Source organism: Anabrus simplex, chromosome 14, assembly GCF_040414725.1.
Source record: "Anabrus simplex isolate iqAnaSimp1 chromosome 14, ASM4041472v1, whole genome shotgun sequence".
NCBI lineage: Eukaryota > Metazoa > Arthropoda > Insecta > Orthoptera > Tettigoniidae > Anabrus > Anabrus simplex.
Genome location: NC_090278.1, coordinates 38,875,915 through 38,898,898, shown reverse-complemented (window position 1 = coordinate 38,898,898; position 22,984 = coordinate 38,875,915). Strand labels below are relative to the sequence as shown.

Here is a 22,984-nt window from a genome sequence, read left to right as displayed (position 1 = left end):
GCAACAAACTACTGTAATGTCAAATCAAGCAGAAATGAGCTTGTCGAGGTCTGAGAAGATTTGGATATAGAAGAACTGAGATTGATGAAGAGAGAGCCTATCTATTTGAAGATTCCAGTCTATGAAGTCTCCCATTTCTGTTGCTCCCTCTTCCTGTTCCCTCCCCCCCATCTGAGGGTGTTGTTGTAGCGGACATGCAATGTGGCGTGACTCCGATAAGCAGGGACATGTAGCCAAATGGATTAGTGTGGCAGTAGTGTCGTGCCGAGGTGCGGCCACGTGAACTATGGTGATGTTATTATCAAATGCATCCAAACAGGACCAATGTGCTGTTACTCTGTTCCTGGCTGCCGAAGGACAAACACCGGTGAACATCCATCGGAGAAAGAAGACTCTATACGGGGCAGCGTGTCTGTCGAAAACCACCGTTATGGAATGGTGCACCAAGTTCCTTGCAGGTCGTGTTTCCACACAAGACGCCAGTCGATCTGGGAGACCAGCCTCATCCACTACGGACAACAACATCTCAAGTGGGAGACACTAAAGCGCCCACACTACAGTCCTGATCTCTCACAATGCGATTATCACGCTTTTGGTCCCCTCGAAAGGCCTTGAAGGTTCGACGCTTCCTGTCAGACGAGGATGTGGACTTCTTCACGCATCAGGACACGGTGTTTTATCACACGGGGATCTTCAACCTGGTGTGCCGGTGGGACGAGTGCCTCAAAGCTCACTGCGATTTTGCTTGATTGGCATCCTGATTCAGGACTGTACGGCTGTCGAACAGAAACGTTTTGATCGCCCCTTGTATGAATACTTAAAATACTTGCGATTTTGAACTTTGAAGTTCTCATTAAGGTAAGTTTCAAATTTCAAGTATTTTCAACTTTTGAACTCCTCATTAAGATAAGTTCCAAATTTCAAATATTTCAGGTTTTAAACAATGATAAATAATAATGTTATTGGCTTTAAGACCCACTAACTACTTTTATGTTGTTCGGAGATGTCAATGTGCCAGAATTTAGTTCCACAGGATTTCTTTTTTGTGCCAGTAAATTTACCAACAAGAGGCTGACATATTTGATATTCATACCACTTGGAACCACTGGGCAACAAGCCCACCTGCTGGTCATGATCGTCAAGGCATCAAGTCTCTATGGTCTGACAATGTGGTTAGCTAGTTCCGGTACCGTTAGTGGAAAAAATGTTCACTTATAGAATGTTGGCCAGCAGGGTTGCTGCCCGTTCCCACCCTGTCTGCCATTGTGTTCATCCTGTTATGTGTTTTTTCATTTTCTTATCTCTCTCTCTATATGGCTTGATTTGCCACTTGTGTGTTCCTTCCCACTACATACAAGTGCACTATTCTTCAAATGTTCAGAAAGACTTTCAGTATTTGTTGTTTAATGGAAATGTGAAGAAAGGAATACAGATCAATAAGACCCAATAAGGATACTTACGCGTGGAAGCTTTGCGCACTGTCAGTCTTCTACGGGCCTGAACCATACCATACACCACAGCAGCCAAGCTGTTATAGGTACTAGGTTGTCGTTCAAAACCAGATGCTCTGCCAAAACGTAGACCTATCACATAAAAGGTCTCCATTTCACCTTTACCCTTGACATTCACCAAGCCACGGGGTTGTAACATGTAGCCACGAGCTTCCAGGATCTGAAACAGATGTCACTATTATTGGGATATGAATGAAATTGGTAGGTTTCAAATCTTTTTCAAAAACTATTTTATTCCAATTTGTGTATAGTTTCCACACAGAAAACAAACTCGTCATTTAACAGATTACGCACAAGCCAATACCATGGACACTTCTCGATGCTGATGATGCTATGTTGGCTGCGGACAATAAGCTTGATCTTCAGCGCCAAACAGAAGAGTGAAACAACCGATTAGTGCAATACGGCCTGTGGCTCAACAAAAAGGAGACAGAATACATGACATTAGATTTTGAGAAGTTGGAACCATCCATGTTAATAATAATATAAGAACATTTATTGGACTCCAACCTATTCAATACATTACAGGATATTAACATTTTTAGTTAAACATCGTTAAATGGAGACATGTTTCGCCCCCTATGTCTTACTGGCTTTAGGTCCCACTAGCTACTTTTACAGTTTTCGGAAACACAGACATGTTGAAATTTAGTCTGGCAGGAGTCCTTTTACGTGGCAGTAAATATATCGATATGAGGCTGATGTGTTTGAGTACCTTCAAATACCACTGGACTGAGCCAGGATCGAACCTGCCAATGTGGGGTCAGAAGGCCAGCACCTCAACCATCTGAGCCACTTAGCCTGGCAAAGGTATAAACATTGTCTAGGTCCCTTTGTAATCTGGGGGCATAGCCAAAGGGGGTTAATGGGGGTGGGGGAGGTTAGAACCCTCACTATGGAAATTTTCCAAAAAGAAAATAAATAGAACTTGACAATAAACCAAATAAATATTCAGAGACATAATTACATAACCAACAGATCTGTTGAATATATTTTCTATGAAGCCTCAAAAGTTGGGTTGTAGATCAATTAGTCACTACTGATCTGCATTTAGGGCAGTCGCCCAGGTGGCAGAACCCCATCTGTTGTTTCCCTAGCCTTTTCTTAAATGATATGCGAAGAAATTGGAAATTTATTGAACATCTCCCCTGGTAAGTTATTGAAGTCCCGAACTCTCCTTCCTATAAATGAATATTTGCCCCAATTTGTCCTCTTGAATTCCAGCTTTATCTTCATATTGTGATCTTTCCTACTTTTAAAGACACCACTCAAACTTATTCGTCTACTGATGTCACTCCACGCCATCTCTCCACTGACAGCTCGGAACATACTACTTATAAGACAATATAAATTTTCCAGCTAACTCATTCCTGGTTGCCAGCGTTTTGCCCCAGTGTGCTAAATTGGTAAATAGCACACCTACCAAGATGCATGGCAAGTGCATACCGTGGAGGCCACTGCATAGGCTACCTGGAGCCACCGGCAGTGCCAATGCACTATGAGAGACTTTGTCTCATTTCCAAAAATTAATGCCTGCCTGGCCATCAGATGATATAGATGTTGATTCCAACAGAACTTACTCATTCGGAACAAATATTTCAGGTTCCCTATGGGAATAAACATTTATATCAATATACCACTTAGTCGAGCAACTCGTCTCCTTTCTCCCAAGTCATCCCAGCCCAAACTTCACACCATTTTTGTAACGCTGCTCTTAAAACAATTAAGTTTATTAAAATGGTCAACCTATTCAATACAATACATTCAATTTTGTTACAGACATTCTAACAACTTTATTTCCTCAGTGAACATCATTCTTCCGTTTGAAAGGCTCTTTTTTGAGAGTCTCCCAATTAACCATACATCAGGACTGTGGCAGATAACATGCTTTGAGCAAATTATCATTGATCTAACTATCTTTATTATCTCATATCCTCAAAACCATTACAGCATTTAAATTAGGTTGCCAGACAACTAGAGACCATGAACCAAGTGCTTGGCTACAGTATAACTCACAGTTGTGTTAAAGTGCCTTTTGTAAAGAAGACTTGAAATTAGAAAAAATAGGACCTCAGTTTTAGAAACATCAAGAGGTTTTGTCTAATATCCTTTGAATACTTTCGATAGATGTTATCAGACTTTTTTTTTTTTTTTTTTTTTTTTTGCAAGTTGCTTTACGTCGCACCGACACCGATAGGTCTTATGGCGATGATGGGACAGGAAAGGGCTAGGAGTGGGAGGGAAGTGTCCATGGCCTTAATTAAGGTACAGCCCCAGCATTTGCTTGGTGTGAAAATGGGAAACCACGGAAAACCATCTTGAGGGCTGCCGACTGTGGGTTCGAGCCCACTATCTCCCGAATACTGGATACTGTCCGCACTTAAGCTCGGTTTATCAGACAACAAACATTTTAATTAACATCCAGATGACTTTATCCTGTGACTGTATATAGTGTACTAATGTGGTGTTAATGTATCATTATTTGTTAAACATTTGTTACCCGGCGGAGGGTACCGGTACCTAACTACATGATACATTTAATAGGTGCCAGCATCAGATATTTTAATGAATTAATTCTAAATACTGCTTCAAGAACTCCATTAAATAATTGTTCATCTGTCAGTAATAAGACCGACACATTGCATTTTTAACTCATACTATTTTGGAAGGTAGCAGGTAGGGACCCTCTTCGGAGGAAGCCCTACCCAGGGAGTGGCGCCCCTGCCTATGTGAGTCCCAGAGCACACTGACCCGGTGTGTAACATCTGGTATGGGTCCCAGCTCAGGGTTACGAGTGAAGACCTCAGCGGCATCTACGGCGGAGAAGGTGGACTTCGGTACGGCGGAAGGGGCATACCCGTAGCGTTTGTACTCCAGAGAAGGGGCTACGAAAGGCGTCTGTCTCCATGTTAGGGGCGGCCTAATTTTGAACCTGGCAGTAGGTATAAAATGCCTTTGGGTGTGGCGAGCCCATCGTAACAGTAGCCTATATGGACAGAGCAGATATGGTGCCTCGGAAAAGGTTGGGGCGTCCCCTGCTAAAAGCGATGAGCAGCTCTTCAGGTGCTGGGGGAACTGTGAAAAATGGGCAACCAGCACCAAACTACATCAAAATTGCAACAGTTAATGTACCGGTACTGACACTGACGGGAAAGACAGAAGAACTGGTTGACTTCATGATAGAAAAAGATATAGCCATACTTGGACTGTGTGAGACCAAGAAGAGGGGTACAGGGGAGATCCCTCTGAGAGAAGGATACAGGCTGTATTACAGCGGAGGACCTGAAGCAAAAAATGGAGTGGCCATCATACTTAGAAGAGAAATCCAAGAATATCTGGAATATACAAAGTACGTCAGCGATAGGATGATGATGATGAGACTCCAGTTTGAAAATGGCGTGAAAGATCTATTTCAGTTGTATGCCCCACAAACTGGTTGCATAGATGAACATCCAGAGGACTTCTTAGAGGAAGTGGAGAGACAGATAGAAGATAAGGAAGTACTATTGATGGGAGATCTAAATGCACAAGTTGGAATGGAAAGACAAGGAAAGGAAGATGTTGTAGGGCCCTTTGGATATGGAAATGTAAATCCAGAAAGCGAGTTGTTGGTGGATTTTTGCATGAGGAACCAAATGATTGTTGGAAACACCTGGTTTAGGAAGAAGAACAGTCAGAAGATTACAAGGTATGGCTGGAGAGACAGACGAACAAAGACCATGATTGATTATATAATCATAGAGAAAGAACACCGGAAGAACCTCGTAGATGTAACGGCCATGCCTGAAGAAGCCTTTGGTGGAGATCATAGAGTTGTGATAGGAAAATTGAAAGTTGGAAAGACTGAAAAACTCCAATTAAGAAGAGAGAAAAGAATTAAAGTATCGAAGTTGAAGGAGAAAAGCATACAAGAAGAATTTCAAAGGGAAATAATACCCTTGGTACCCAGGACAGAGGTGGGGAATGTTGAAGAGGAATGGAAAAGATTTAAGGAAGCACTGGTTGGATGTGCAGAAAAGGTGTGTGGTAGAACATCAGGAAATGTGAAAGACAAAGAAACGCACTGGTGGAATGATAGGGTAAAGATTAAAGTGAAGGAAAATAAAATGGCATGGAAAGCATGGAAAATATCTAAGATTGAAGAAAGTAGAAGAAAATATGTGGAGGCAAAGAATTTGGCCAAGAAAGTAGTGGAGGAAGAAAAGAGGAAAAGCTGGGCCTTATTCACACAGAAATTGAGAGATGATATGCAGGGCAGCAAGAAATTACTGTATGGTATCTTAAGAAACAAAAAGAGAGATCAAGTAAACACCAGATTTGTGAAGGATGAAGGTGGCATAATTTTAACAAAGCCAGAATAAATAAGAAAGAGATGGAGAGAGTATTTTCAGAAGCTGATGAACATAAGAACGGATGACAGTCATTCAATGGACGACCTTCTTCTTCTTCATAGTACCGTATCAGGTCCCCCTGACGTTGGCGATCACTGTGGCGAATGTAGAACGATCTCTAGCTAGGTGGAAAAGTCTTTCAACACTGTGAATTCCAGTCCATTCTTTGATGTTTCCAAGCCATGATGTTCGCCTCCTCCCAACACCTCTTCGACCCTGTATTTTGCCTTGTACAATCCGCTGTAAGATGAGGTAACAGTCATTTCTAAGGATGTGGCCAAGGTAAGAGATCTTCCGGAGTTTTATTGTTTGAACGAGTTCCCGACTTGCTCTTGCCCTTCTGAGTACTTCTTGGTTCATTAGTCGTGCAACCCACGAAATCCTGAGCATCCTACGGTGGATCCACATTTCAAAGGCTTCCAAGCGTTTCACTGATATGTTCTTGAGAGTCCATGTTTCCACACCATATAGCAAGGCTGACCATATATAGCACCTGACCATCCTCTGTCCAAGTTTTAAATTTAAGTAGTCATTGCAAAAGAAAGATTTCATTTTTGTAAATATTTTTCGTGCTAATTCACTTCTTTCTCGGGATCAAGTTGTTCAGTGACAATGGCACCCAGATATTTAAAAGTGGTTACTCTCTCAATCTGTCGGTTGTTTAGTTGTAAGATTGCCCCAGCATTGGTACGTCTGCTGAAGATCATGAACTTGGTCTTGTTTACATTTATTTTTAGTCCCATATCCTCACTTACTGCACTGATATTATTGAGCAGGAGCTGGAGACCTTCAAAATTGTCACACAAGATGACTGTATCATCCGCATATCTTATGTTGTTAATTATGCCGCCATTTACTTTTATTCCATATTGTTGATTTTCTAAAGCTGTTTTGAAAATTTTATCCGAGTAAAGGTTGATTAACAATGGAGACAAAACACAACCTTGTCTAACTCCTCTTTGGATGGCTATCTCGTTTGTAGTTTGATTTCCGATTCGGACAACGGCCTTTTGTCTCCAGTAAAGGTTTTCAATAATGCGGATATCTTTGCTGTCAACTCCTATATCCTTTAGGAGTTCTACAAGATTTGGATGTTGTACTCTGTCAAATGCCTTTTCAAAATCAATGAAACAAGCAAACACTTCTTGCTGTTGATCTAGACTGTTCTGAATTAGGATATTTAGCGCAAACAATGCTTCCCTTGTACCAAACGAATTTCTGAACCCAAACTGTGTTTCGTCGAGGTCTTGTTCACACTTAGTCTTGATTCTGTTATGTATTACACGAAGGAATACTTTAAGTGTGTGGCTCATGAGGCTTATTAGCCTATAATCATTACACTTGCATGCCTTTTGCTTCTTTGGCAACGTGATGAATGTAGATAACAGCCAGTCAGATGGGATGTCTCCAGTATTATATATAGTATTGAACAACTTTACCAAGAATTGGATATTGTCTTCGTCAATCATTTTAAGAAGTTCTACGTGATTTCTTGCTTTTTGAAACTTTCACAGCATATAGCACTTCTGATTTAAGAATGTCAGGGCCTTCACAATTAGCTCGTTGGTTAGATTCCTCACCTCTCTGATCACAGAAAAGTTCTATCAGATAATTTTCCCAAGTATTTAAAACTTCTTCTTCATTAATAATAGGTCTGTCTGTAACATCAACCAGTACAGAAAGGTTACGTTTTCTGTACATGCCAGCTATTTCCTTTAATTTTCGATGTATATTGAACAGATCATGTTTAGACTGAAAGATTTCCATTTCCACACATTGTTCTTTCATCCAGTTCTCTTTCGCAGCACGTATTTCTTTCCTTATGTGGCGTTGTAATTTTTTGTATTCCTCTGCATCATTTTTTACTAATCTTCATTGTTCCATTAGTTCAAGAATATCATCTGTCATCCATTTCTTTTTCTTCATTGGGTGTATCTTTTGATCTTTGTTTTGAAGAAGTATCTCTACCCGACTTTTAAACTGATTCCATAAATCATTTGCTGTTTCACAGTTATTGGTATTGATTTCTTTTAAATGCCTATTCAAATCCTGAGCAATTTTCTGCCGAGCTTCACAATTTTGCAGATTAGGTGTATTTAGTACCTTTCTTCTAGGCTTATTCTTCATGATTTTCGGATGAACTCTTACGTTAGCTATCAATGGATTATGATCCGAGGAAATATCTGCACCTGGATATGCTGCGACTCCTTTGATGGAATTTCTGAAACGCTTAGGATCAAACGCCATAACATCATCAGAAACCTGATTGCTAATGCTCTTCGTCTCAAAAATCTAGAAGTGTACGAAGAAGTCCACTGCCTCGCCGAAGGAGGCAGCACTCGCAGGATTGATATTATAGCGATTGATAGACGGAGGAACGAAGCAGAAATTATTGATCCTACGGTACGCTTTGAATCTTCAGCCTCTCAGCCGACTGACGTAGACAATGAGAAAAAGGATATCTATAATCCAACCATCCCTTTCTTTCTTGAGTCGTATAACCTTAAAAAAATTACGGTGACTGGACTTTTCTTTGGCGCGAGGGGAACAATTCCCAAATCTTTCGTCACATGGCGACAAAAATATAAACTAGCGAGAAGCCTACAAGATGAGATAGTCGTCTCACTCATCAAGTACTCCGTTTCGATTCTTCGTCACCATTTATATGGAGTTCATGCCATTTAACATGGTTAATTGTAACCTATCATTTTTTAAACATTAATCTTTTTATCTTCCCTCAAAATTGTTATTGTGTATTATTCTGTGTCTTATGGCAAATCTAGGGTGTCCTGGATCAGACTAAATAAATAAATAAATTTGGTTCCTTGTTGAGTCAGGATTCTGAGGATCATCTTTAGGAGCTTTCCATGTGTATAAACGACGTTTTGGAAGTTTGAACCATGTATTGGTGAGAACCATTTGATGTTCTACACAAAATTCGTACAGCTTTTCTCCCCGGTCATTGCATTTACCAAGCCCAAATTCGTCTACCAAGTCGGAACGACGCCCTTGACCAATTTTTGCGTTGAAATCACCCATTATGACAGTTATTTCATCCTTCTTCAAGTCTTTAAGAACAGTTCCAAGTTGTTCATAGAATGTTTCTACTTCGTCATCGTACTTTTTGTCCGCTGTTGGTGCATATATCTGCAAGATGTTTACGTTAAAAGGTGAGCATGAAAGCTGTAATAACATGATTCGATCAGAGACTGGTACAAAGTTGCTGACATACTTCGTAAGTTCAGAATTTATAAAGATTCCGACTCCATTTCTATGATCTTTATCATTATCTTCGCTACCAGAGTAATAGAATGTACCATCATCACGATGACATTTACCTGTACCCGGCCAGCGAACTTCACTAATTCCCATTAATGGTGTTCTTAATCTAACCATTTCCTTGATAAGATTGTCAAGCTTGCCAGCTGCATAGAGACTTCTGACGTTCCAAGTCCCCATTCTTATTGCGGAATTCACTAATTTGAGTCGGGAGATTCTTAGCACCCCTCGCCCATTTAAGGGCTGCCCGGGACTAGGGGCCGTTTCTTTCTGATTCCTCGCCATAGTGATTTCCTGGGAATTTATACCAGTGTGGTTTCCCCTTGCCTTCACTGGTGTAGACTCAGCCGCCCCTAACATGGAGAACAGACGCTGTTGGTAGCCGCTCCTAACATGAAGTACAGACGCTACCTGATGGATTCTAATGGCATTTCCTCCACTAAGGGACCATCACCCTCCTAAGGGAGCTCCTCCGCCATAAGCCGTTGGCTCCTTTAGGGTGTCAGGTTATTTCCCGCCGCCCAACACTCGGCGTTGAGTCGCTGGCTGTACGGTCTACTCCATACCGTAGCAGGATATAGTTGATGAAGAAATGGATAAAGAAATTACAATGAATGAAATTGAAATGGCAATAAGAAAGATGAAGAATGGAAAAACTGCTGGAATAGATGAAATTTCAGTGGAGATGATAAAGGCAGCTGGAGCTGTAGGCCTGCAGTGGACATATCGAGTTCTCAGGAATGTCTGGGAGAATAAGGAGGTCCCTGAGGATTGGCAAAAAGGAATAATCATCCCAATTTTCAAGAAAGGTAATAAGAAAGTTTTGAAGAACTACAGGGGAATTACTCTAATATCCCATGTTGCTAAGATAATGGAAAGGATACTGGAAAGTAGAATAAGGTTGAGGGTTGAGAATCAGATACAGGAAAATCAGTTTGGTTTCAGAAGTGGAAGGTCAACAATACAGCCCATTTTCATTATGAGACAACTAATGGAAAAGCATTGGGAGTACGGGAATGATATGGTGATGACATTCATTGACATTGAAAAGGCATATGACAGTGTCTCCAGGACGAAAGTTTGGGACAGTCTGGTGCAAAAAGGAACTGGACAGGGATTAATAAAAATGATCATGGCATTGTATAAGGAATGTTGTAGTTGTGTGCAAACACAAGTTGGCAGGACAAGTTGGTTCAAAATAACTAGTGGTCTGAGACAGGGAAGTGTTCTATCACCAATCCTGTTTACAACAGTAATGGATGACATCATGAGAACAGCAAAAGCAGCGTATGGAGGAAGAGAAATGAACATGATGTTATTTGCAGATGATATTGTGATTTGGGGAGAAGACGACAGGAAGGTTCAAGAACAGTTGAATGTGGTGAATGGGAAGATCGAAGAATGTGGATTGAAAATAAGTGTAGAAAAGAGTAAAACTCTTGTTATGACTAGAGGGGAGAAAGAAGGGAAAGGTCAGATTAGACTTGCAGACAAGCCCCTGGAAGTAGTGGAAACGTTTAAATACCTGGGGAGTGAATTAATGGAGAATGCTCGACTGGATGCTGAGATTAGTAAAAGGATTCAAGCTGGAAGTTGTTTCTATCATAGTGTAAGAAACATGTTATGGGACAAAGATGTGCCAACGGAAGCAAAGGATACTATGTACAAGATGTATTACGTACCCATAACAACTTACGGAGCAGAAACTTGGACAATGACAAAGAAGGATGAGAGTCGAATACAGGCAGCCGAAATGAAGTTCTTGAGGAGTATGATACAGAAGAGTAGAAGAGACAAAATAAGGAATGAGAAAATCCGGGAAGAAATTGGAGTGGAAAAAATGAATGATAGATTAGAGAAGAGCCGACTAAGATGGTTTGGGCACATAAAGCGAATGAGTGAGGAAAGAATGCCAAAAAAGGTGATGGTAATGCAAATCCAAGGAAGGAGAGGCCGTGGACGACCACGATTGAGATGGAAGGATACCATCCAATGCAGCACTATAGAAAGAAACTTGGACTGGGACACAGTGTTGGAGGAGGAGTGGTGGAAAGACCGAAGAAAGTGGAGAGGAACCTTATTTGCCCCTACCCGGCTACAGCTGGATAAAGGGAAATGATGATGACGATGATGATGATGACTATTTTGGCTATTAAGATGGTTCAATTTGAGAATATCGGAATCCCGATAACATTTGATTTTGAGGATGAAAATTAGGCTGAAGATGCTCACAACTAGGGTGAAACATGTCCCAGTTTGAGTGTCACCTATGAGTTATAAACATTCTTATGACTGTATTGTATTGAATAGGTTGACCATTTTAATAAACTTAATTGTTTTAAGATAATATACAATTTTCAATATGGACCACGCTACTCTTTTGTCGGAAATCACCCAGAACAAATCGAGCTGCTTTTCTTTGGATTTTTCCCCGTTCTTGAATCAAGTAATACTGGTGAGGGTCCCATACACTGGAACCATATTCTAATTGGGGTCTTACCAGAGACTTACAGTATATACCCTCTCCTTTACATCCTTACTACAACCCATAAATACCCTCATAACCATGTCCAGAGATCTGTACTCTTTATTTACAATCATAGGCTATTTATGTGATCACCCCAATGAAGATCTTTTCTTATATTAACACCTAGGTACTTACAATGATCCCCAAAAGGAACTTTCACCCCCATCAACACAGTAATTAAAACTGAGAGGACTTTTCCTATTTGTGAAACTCACAACCTGACTTTTAACACCGTTTATCATCATACCATTGCCTACTGAACATCTCAAAACATTATCGAGATTATTTTGCAGTTGCTCACAATCTTTTAACTTATTTATTACTCTATACAGAATAACATCACCTGTATACTGAACATGCCCGGTGACTTTGACTGTATTGTTCTTATTCTATATTTTAATGTAAGATTTTGTAGTGTAGTGCAATCTGAATATCAACATAATTCTATTGTATCAGTATCCTTATGTCAAAGTCTTGCATGCGCACTCCACACATGCACAAGCACCTTCATTATGTCCTATGATCATTCTGAAAATTTCCCCCCGCCCCCAATTGGCTGATCCTGGCTACGCCACTGCTGCAATCGCTCATAATGCAACTCATTTACTACTCTATATAGTACAACATCATCTGCAAATAGGCTTATCTGTGATTTCAGTCCTTTACTCATATCACTGATATACGAGGGTCGAGTCATAAGTCATGGCAACTTTTTTCTCATGAACAGGAGACAATTTATATTGGTATTATAAATTTACTCATTCAGGACAAATATTTCAGATTCCCTATGGGAATCAACATCTGTATCATCTGATGGCCAAGCAGGCATCAATTTTTGGTAGTGAGACAAAGTCTCTCATAGTGCATTGGCACTGCCGGTGGCTTCAAGTAGCGTATGCAGTGGCCTCCACGGTCAAAAAACTCGGAATTCGATCTACGCTGATTTTATTACGGCTAGGGAACACTACAACTCTAACTTTGTACCCTAGCCGTGCCAATAAAACATAATCAGGCCAGACACCAAACAGGAAGTCGGCCTCCCCCACCATGCCCAACTGTATACTACCAGGCGTAGATCTTTCCTTCACAGAAGCAGCCCTATACAAATACCTCAAGAACGAAGGCGTCCCAGTAACAAACCTAAGCCGGATTCAAGTGAACTTCATACCCACCGACCGAGTCCTTCTTCAACTTGCTACAGAGGAAGCAGTACAAAAGGCAATAAGATGGGGCATCTACATAAATGGAACTCCACGCTTCGCAGAACCATGGCCACCTCATATGGTAAACGACTTCGCACCGGACCCGGGTACCAAGCCACCCCGGCAGTCTCAGCAACCAACAACAAGGTCACCTCCTCCATATACTCCACCACCCCACCCGCTGACCCATCCATACACTACTACTATCACCACCATCAGTACCACCATTGCTACTACTCCCACCCACACATCCCTCAATACTCCCATAACCACCACAGTGATGACCCACTCTTCCCCCATCATGATGTCTCCTATTATCCCTTCCCCTCAAAATCCACACCGGCCGCCAGATGAAGAGCAAGACAATTGAAACAGGAAAACAGACACCTCCACCACCTCCTGAGTCCAACAGGACATCTCCACCAGCGTCCGAGTCCACCAACAGCTGTGTCGTCCGGGGAGTCAACCCAATGATACCAGCCGAACTAATCTTCCTCAAAACTCAACGCTCAGGAATTCAGCTGAAGAAAGCAGTCCGGATACACATCACAGCCGGGCCCACCTACGTGGTGCGGCTTCTACTCCAACATCAAGAAGATGTCCAACTCCTCATTCAACAAGGGATTCAACTATTCGGAAGACGCTACAGGGTGGAAGCTTCCCGCTCACCTCTTCAACCCACCACTCGCCCTAACCCACCTCGCAACCGCCCCCGTCACCCCTCCCAGCACCACCTACCGAATTCAACTAGCAGTCCCTATCTTCTCCTACTCACATCCCTAGCCAACATAACCCTTTTTTACCAACAAACCCTAACTCTTCTACTCCCAAGCAGCTGAACCTCAAATAAACACCAATTGTAACTCAATAATTGTAACATATAATGTATCTCATAATTGTAACCAATATATTATCCTTCAACCTAATAACTTGTAATGTACTTAAAAATATCTAATAAAAAGCACAAGTGCAGAACTGCACCCTTAGCCAAGAGGCCACTCCTTCACATCCCCTTAAAAAAATAAAGCTCCTTTTTTCTCTCCCAAACTTCTATAATCCCCAAACCCCGCCAAATCTCCTGGCCAGAGAGAAGGCGTAACCTACTAGGTGGTCCTTGGTTGGCCTCCACGGTATGCACTAGCCATGCGTCTTGGTGGGTGTGCTAGGTACCAACTGACGAGCCCAACTTAGCACACGGGGGCGAAACACTGGCAACCAGGAATGAGTTAGCTGGAAAATTTATAATGTCCAATAACAGAACATTTATATTGGTATTATTAACAGGAGACAACACGGAAAAATCTATGATATGCATTTGGAAATGTATGGTATGTACTTGCGTATGATGCCACTAGATGGTGGATGAAAAGAACAGTGTGTGAGTAAGAGCATCACAAAATGGAAGTTAACAAGCAGGAGCAACAATCGTATATTAAAATAGCTTGTGACTATGATCTAATCCCGAAAGTCAACGGTTTGCTAACAAAGAGGACATCGTAACAGCATTTCGGAGAGAGGTGTCACACGTTAGCGATACACATGCGGTGAATGGTATTCAGTGCCTGCCCCACTGCTGGCAACGCACAGTGGAAACCTTAGGTGATTATTTCGAAGGTGTGTAACCAGTGGAGACATGTCCCTTGTATGTAGTCTTGTGTATTTGCTGTCTATACCATAATAAAACAATGTTTACCAATGGCCTGTGTTGTGTCATTTTCCTATGGGAATTTCCTGAAGTCAGAATTTGTCTTCGGGCACTATGCATAAGTACATGCCCTATATTTCCAAATGGATATCTTAGATTTTCCGTGTTTTCTCGTGTTCGCGAGAAAAAAATAGTTGGCATGACTTATGACTCGACCCTCATATAAAGGTCCAATAATACTGCCTTGCTGGACTCCCCTCCCCCATCTTAATCATTACAGGATCAGGTAACACTTCACCTACTCTAATCCTCTGAGATAAATTTTCTAGAACACTGGGACAATCAACAAAATGCCATATTAAGAACACCATCGATGAACTAGGCTGTGATTTGAAAGCCAATATGAAGAGTATGGAAGGGAACTATCTAATATGACTGCAGCAATGGCCTGTGTTGTGTCACTTTCCTATGAGAATCTCCTGGAAGTCAGAATTTGTCTTCAGGCACTATGCATATCTTACTGTAGATGAACAACTCCAGAGGATTAGTTATTCATACAAGTATAAGATCTTTCTGTATCTTTTGTTTACAGAATATAGTCATCCTAGTTGAAACAAACAATTATATCTTACCATGGCTGTTTCTTTCGGTACTTGTATCTGCCCCATGGTCCCTGTAGAATCCATTCGACTAGCCTCATTCACAGTGTTGCCCCAGATATCGAACACTGGCTTGCGCGCTCCAATCACTCCTCCAACCAGTGGCCCCACACTGATACCTAAGAAAAAGAACATTATTTACATTACATAACTCTTAGTCTTTCCCTACTCATTTTCATTTACACAAGTATTAATCTAAAACCATTTAAAGTCATGACCCACTTATACTATTTACATTATTATTCGTTAATTTACTTAGTGTATGGCAAATCGACTACATACAGAATTAATAATAATAATCATCATCATTGAGTATTCACTCCACAGACTGGTCTGTAGTCACAAAATGAGCCCCAGGGGCTCCCAACTTGGGAGCATGGGTTGGCGATGACGGGGCCCCTAGCTGAGTCCTGGCATTGCTTCAACTTACTTGTGCCATCTGACCTCCCTTCGTCAACCCTTGTTCTTTACCGACCCTGATGCTATTAGAGCATTCGAGGGTTAGAGAATCTTTCATTTTCATGCCCTTTGTGGCCTACGTCTTTCTCTGGTCGATGTCCTCATTTTTTGAAGTGTCGGATCCCTTCCATTTAATCTTGCTGACTAGTGTTATATAGATAATGGTTGCCTAGCTGTACTTTCTCTTATAACAATAATCACCACCACCACCACCACCTGTCCAAAATTATGGTTGTTTGCAGCCCTTTTCATTGCTTCATAGTTTCCATTCCAGTATCTTCTTGAATTTGCTAGAGATGTGTATGTCTTGGTCTTCCTCAAGGTTGCTTTCTGTTAATGAATCCTTCCACAAGAATTGTCATCAGCTGAGAATGTGACCCCACCAAGAAAGATGTCTTCTGCAAATCACTTCTATCAAAGATTTCTTCTGATGTATCTGTGCAGTACCTTGATATTTGTCACCTTTTCTACCAATGAAACTTTAATGATCCTACTGAAACACGACTCCATGCATGCCCTGTGTGTATGTTCAACCCTCGTGCTGTTTCTCTACACGGTCCAGTATGAAATGAGATGAATCTTCAAAGTGAGTTGGTCGAGTTTTTGCGACCGGATGCCCTTCCTGATGTCAACCTCATCAGAGGAGTTAATGAGACGAAATGAATGACATGATATATGTTAGGAGGAAGGGAGAGGGTGAAATTCAGTGCCAGCACATAGCCTACTCCTATGAAATAGCACCAAGGGGTCTGCTCAAGGCTTAACGAATCACTATCAATAGCATTGTATGTCCTCACTCCGTATGAACACTGCGGAGAGGTTTGAAATTGAATCCAGACTTTTGGCAAGCAATCTAGTGATTATAAATTGTATACCACCACCTCCCCTACCCTGCTGGCCAACATTCTGATGGTGAAAGTTTTTTGACCAATGGGACTCGAACCGGCTAACCTCGGTGTCAGACCGTTTAGACTTCAACGCCTTAACGATCATGGCTACCAGGCGAGCTGAAGAGATAAAGATGAATATAGATAGTAAAAGACTAGGAACACAGGACAAACACAAAAGGAGAAAAAAGAAACCAACAGGTCAGAATAAATAATGGAAAGGAACCAATAAATATACACCCTTCATCAGAAAAGTTCCGGGACAAGTGTTGTATTTCTGAGGTTGTAGTGCAAACAAAGGAACAGATGTTGGTTTTAAGTAGCATGCAGGAAAAAATCCATTTTAATTTTAGCTTGACATTCTCATGAGCTTCATAAGAAGCCAAACTGTTTACAGCTACAATCACCCAGTAACGAGAAAATGATGTTTCACATAATTTACAACAACTTTTTTTACAAATATCAGATGAAATAAAACCTTGTTATACAGACCGACAATAAGTTGCTTTAAGACATATTGAAGTTTGGTAATGATCAGATCAATACATTTAAAGTTATGAATTTTTAAAGTGAGCACTCAGTTGGAAATGTTAAAAATACTGGCACTTTTTTTTTCATTCAACCTAAGTTAAAATTTTAACTGGGTACAATAAAAATTTCTACTCCACATAATTAAATGTAGAATAAAATAGCTAAATTTTGTTGTAGCTTGTTTCTATGTGGGACAAAGGATAAACACTTTATTTATGTACAAATTTGGATATCTATACATTTTTCCATTATAGTAAGATGGTTTGGACCAGTGTTGCCAACTTATATTTTCAATATCCACTAAATACTACTAAAAATCAGCTAAAATTCTGCCAAGAAATCCGATCTCAAATAATGAACAATAAAAATGATCAATAATAATAATAATAATAATAATAATAATAATAATAATAATAATAATAATAATAATAATAATAATAATAATAATAATAATAATAATAATAAATGTCTGCACTCACCTGATCTGTGAGTTTCACTGGGATTAATCCCCTGCCTGTGAGCCGGCGAGCTAAAACTTGTGGGCGCTTTAGTGCCGGGTGCAAACTAGGTGAATCCCCTACCTCAAGGGCCATGCACAAAGCAGGCCAGTTCATTAAACGGTCTTCCTTCATAGCATAAATATAAATGCTACCCCTCTCACAGATTCATTATCTGTCGTCATTCATCAACTAAGATATAAGTACCCTTTCCCCAATCATTACAAATTTGTGATACCATGATCTCATAGCATCAAACCCAAATAACATGTTTTCCTCATGTGACTGCTGGCTCCTGATAAGAAATACGGAATAACTTGGAGACAGACTGGGGTAGAAATTTAAATTTAAAAAAAAAGTAAAATGGATAAAATACTAAATTGCGCTATAATAAATCTAGAATTCCACCAAAAAATCCACTGTCCACTAAATGATATATTTCTCCACTGGCACAGTCTTATAATTCTGCCAAATTTAGCGGAAAATCCGCTAAGTTGGCAACACTGGTTTGGACATGTAAAGATGATGGAGACAAGAATACTCATATAGATGATGGAGGTGAAGTTTGAGGGAAAGAGAGTGAGAGGGAGGCCTAGAACAAGGTGCATCAAGTCAATAAAGAATAATTTTTAACCCATGGGTAAATAATGCAAATATTTATTATTATTATTATTATTATTATTATTATTATTATTATTATTATTATTATTATTATTATTATTATTATTATTATTATTATTATTATTATTATTATTATTATTGTAGTGGTGTACGAATCTTAATTGGTATAATCATGATTGTATTATTTGTGAGGTTATGTCATGAAACATCTGCTGTATATATTTATATATACATATATTAATATGAGTTTTTTTAATGTAAGAACACATAATTAATAGTATATAATTTATTATTACCTGTATATATGATATATAATCTAATGTAACATTGTACAGCACACTGTAATAAGTCCAGAACAATGCTACCGTATGTTTGACCAGAAATATGTACCAAAGTTCCTTACATTGTAACTAGGCTATTGGAAACTCTCAAATTTATGGGAAAATATGTTGTGTCATATTCTTCTAGAAGCCTGGTCAGGCAACGTATATAAAGAGGCAGTCTTGATGGTAGAGTGAAGTTGTTTTAATGAGACTTGTGTGGAAGTCATGTGAACCGAGTGTTTGAAGTCAAGTATGTGAATTGGTTTTGTTGAGTTGGTAGTTGACATGCATCAGTTACAGTCTTCTTCTGATTCTTCATGTAGTGTTCTGTTATGATGGAAGCTTATTACTGTGTGTATGTAGAAGATGTAAATATAATTTGTGAATAAAATAGGGTTCACAACTGACAGTATTTTGTGTGCGTCTTTGTGAATACATCAAAGAGTACAAGAAGAAGGAACCTGGACTGGAAAAAAATGATGGAAGACGAATGGTGGACAGGAAGGTGGAGAAGTGCCATAAATGCCCCGACCCAGCAGGAGCTGGATAATGACGAGGAGGAGGACATCCGTGTGCTCAATGCTTCTGAAGTCTTGTTCTAATCACTATGCATCTTAATAAGGGAAGAGTCAGTTAAAAGAGAATTACATAAATATGAGAAAGGGAGGAGAGAATAAGAAGAATATACAGCTTGTAGAATGGAAGATATGCTTGGAAAGCTCAGAGGAAGAAATAAAACATAAACATTCAGGCGATCTCACTTGATTATACAAGAAGGTGAACTTACCAACTCTTAAATGAAAATTGTTGAAGGAATGCTGGTTAACATCATCAAGACGTTTCTTCATAGCCAGAGCAAAATCCACTAGCGCACACACATGTTCCAGCTCATCTTCAGTTGGCTGAAACAGAAGATAGCCGAGTCTTACGAAAACTGCCCTTAATCATGATATCCAAGTTAATATATTTTCTTATTATACAGGCTGCCCCACCTAAGTTTTTCACCTCAACGATCTTTCGAATAGTTGAAGATAGGTGGTTTACCAAGTGAGCTGGCTGTGCGGTTAGGGCCCCACAGCTGTGAGCTTGCGTTCAGAAGATAGTGGCTAGAACCCCACTGTTGGCAGCTCTAAGATAGTTTTCCTGTGGTTTCCCATTTTCACACCAGACCAAACAAATGCCGGAGCTGTATCTTAATTAAGGCCACGGCCACTTCCTTCCTCCTTCATTCCTTTCCTATCCCACCATTGCCATTAGACCCATCTGCGTTGGTGGAACACAAAACAAATCGTAAAAAAAAAAAGAAAAAAGAAAAAAAAAGAGAGAGCTAGGCAGTTTTTGCCTTGGTGAATAACATAATGTGTTTTTCTTAAATAATGCTATTTGTTTGGGGCGTCGACCTATAGAGATCTTTTGCCCCTACTTGCACCATGTGATATGAACCTGCATGTAATTGGAAATGAGGAAGTGTAGAGTGTTGAATGTGAGGAAAGGAACGTTAAGGACGACACAAAAACCCAGTCCCCAGGCCAGGGATTTTAACTATTTACAATTAAAATCACTGACTCAGCCGGAAATCGAACCCGGGGCCGCCGGCTGACAGGTGGACGCGTTGCCCCTAAACCGCGGGGCTGGACCAACATAAGGCAGTCATGGAAGAGTGTGCAGTGTGTCTCCCATGCTTTATAAAGCAATGAGACAGCAATATGAAGTTCCTTTCTTTTCTGAGTGGAACTATACCGTTTTCTGCTATACACATGGTTGTGCGTAGGCTGTCACATTCAGGGATACAATAATAATAATAATAATAATAATAATAATAATAATAATAATAATAATAATAATAATAATAATAATAATAATAATAAACACCGAGCTCGATAGCTGCAATCGCTTAAGTGCGGCCACTATCCAGTATTTGGGAGATAGTAGGTTCGAACCCCACTGTCGGCAGCCCTGAAAATGATTTTCCGTGGTTTCCCATTTTCACACCAGGCAAATGCTGGGGCTGTACCTTAATTAAGGCCATGGCCGCTTCCTTCCCACTCCTAACCCTTCCCTGTCCCATCATCGCAGTAAGACCTATCTGTGTTGGTGCGACGTAAAGCAACTAGCAAAAATAATAATAATAAGAAGAAGAAGAATAACAATAATAATAATTATGGTCTTAGCTACCATGTGCAGACATTTTAATTTGACGCCATCTGGCTGTCTGCTCATCAGTTTCGATGTTCTGTTTTACTCTAGGCTTACTTGATGGGAGACTGAGTGAACTAAAACTCTCTTGGGCGTCTGTGGCTGTGATTTAATGTATTTTGTTGGGTAAACACCAAATGTGTCACCAAGGATCTTTTACATGCTGACATCATATGACATGGAGTGTAGAATGGACTTTCTTCTGTCCATCAAAAATCAGACTACCTCCGCCAGGTTTGAACCCGCTCCCTTGGGATCCAGAGGCCGACACTGTATTACTGGTCTACAAAAGCAACTGGGGATACAATTATTTTTACAGTCAGACATGAAGCACTGATAAAAAAACAAAACTGAAGTATTCTTTTTTTCAAATGTGTTGCACCAGGTGAATTGGCCATGTGGTTAGGAGCGTGCAGCTGTGAGCTTGTATCCAAGAGATAGTGGGTCGAACCCCACTGTCGGCAGCCCTGAAGGTGGTTTTCCGTGGTTTCCCATTTTCACATCAGGTAAATGCTGGGACTGTACCTTAATTAAGCTCACGGCCACTTCCTTTCCACTCCTAGGCCTTTCCTATCCCATCATCGCCAAAAGACTTTTCTGTGTGTGTGTCAAATGTGTTGCTAACATTCCGAGTGCTGAAGACATGGTGGGATCATGAAGCATGACAACTGTTTCAATATGAAAGAAAGAAGAAAGCCTGATATTAGCACAGTCTGGCAACTGTTACTCACCACTTGATGACAGAGAAAGGCTATACTGGGTTGCACAATTTAAGTCCTGGAAACACCAAACTAAGAGAGAGGCAAGTCGATTCTGGCACCATATCCAAGGTCCCAAGGACTCTGAACTTCGGGAGTGTGGATTAGCGACCACGCGGCCCTTAGCTGAGTCCTGGCATTGCCTTCACTTACTTGTACCTGGCTCCTCACTTTCATCTAACCTATCTGACCTCCCAACTTCTTTGATGTCATTTAAGAAGAGGATTGGGAATCTGCCATGTGGGCGACAGCTCTAAATGCAGATCAGTACAGTAGTTATTGTTTGATTGATTAATTGATTGATTGATTGATTGATTGATTGATTGATTGATTGATTGATTGATTGATTGACATATAGAAAGGAATATCAACAGGAACACTGGCCAGAAGTTCAGGTGTTGTTATAGATGAATTTAATGGATTAAATATAAGCCTTCACATCCCCCACCTGCCCCCGCCCATTTCTTTTACCAGATTATGGATTAATTTCATAGAAAGATGGAAAAAAAAGAGAAAGTCTTCTGCAGAGAAACACAATTTTCTTCCAGTGGTGAAATACGTACATTAGCCATTTCAGTCACTTCACCATTGTAAAATTTTATATACTGTAATAATATAATATTACAAAACTTAAGTACAGAAAATTAACAAACCACCTCAGCAGCCCTCCAAATGTCTGGGCATGGTCGGCCACTGTCAATCACTTGTTCCCCCCTCCACAATAAGAAAGTGATGAAGATCTAGTTTAATAATTTTCCGTGCTTGCCTTACCTGTCAGCAAAGTATAAAATACCTATCGATTGATGGTTTGTCAGAGGCCTGCTATTCAGAGCAAGAGGCTCCCTCCGTAGTCAGACATCGACTTTACTACAAAATTTGAAAGTCCCATTCTGCAAAATAGGAAAAATAGTAATACAGATACTGAGGGACTCTCTCTACATATCACTCATTTTCATCTATACCTGAGAACATGATTAACATTCCTCCCCCCACTAACCCTGGAAAAAACAAAAACAAAAGAAGACGATAACAGCATTAATAAAATTTCCACTTTTTGATGTTTTTAAACTCCATTGAAATTGTAACCTGACTGTATTCCGGATCTGAAAGGTCACCCTCATTGGAGATCGGATGATTTACTCCTTTAATAAATCTCTCTCTCTCTCTTTACTATGCTTTCACTACCCATATTAAGACACTTAACCCGTGACTTGATTGCATAAGCAATAATACACTCGTGCAGAACTCAAAATTAAAAATCAACCCAAAGCGTTGGAAACAAACAATGCCTTAGTCATCTTTATCAAGCACGAAGAAAGTGGGGGGACAGCGTATGCAAGCATGTAATAATTTATTTTTTCTTTCACTTTTATTTGGCCATTGACACACAGCTCACATACCCTGAGAAAATGCCGGCTAAATGCAGGAAGAGGGTGAAATAGAAAGAAAATACAAAAGAAAGATAAGGACAGTCTTCTCATCTATATATATATAAAAT

General features: G+C 40.2%; 1 protein-coding gene across 1 annotated transcript in view; it reads right to left on the bottom strand.

Moving 5' to 3' along the window:
* Positions 1–22,984, bottom strand: part of LOC136885238 (adenylyl cyclase 78C) — a 1,041,122-nt gene that overhangs the window by 9,595 nt on the left and 1,008,543 nt on the right. Inside the window, exons 21-23 of the mRNA XM_067157709.2 lie at positions 19,320–19,434; positions 15,188–15,333; positions 1,461–1,671 (exon numbers count right to left, since the gene is read on the bottom strand). Coding sequence (XP_067013810.2) covers positions 1,461–1,671; positions 15,188–15,333; positions 19,320–19,434 — 472 coding nt within the window. The remainder of the gene's footprint in view (positions 1–1,460; positions 1,672–15,187; positions 15,334–19,319; positions 19,435–22,984) is intronic.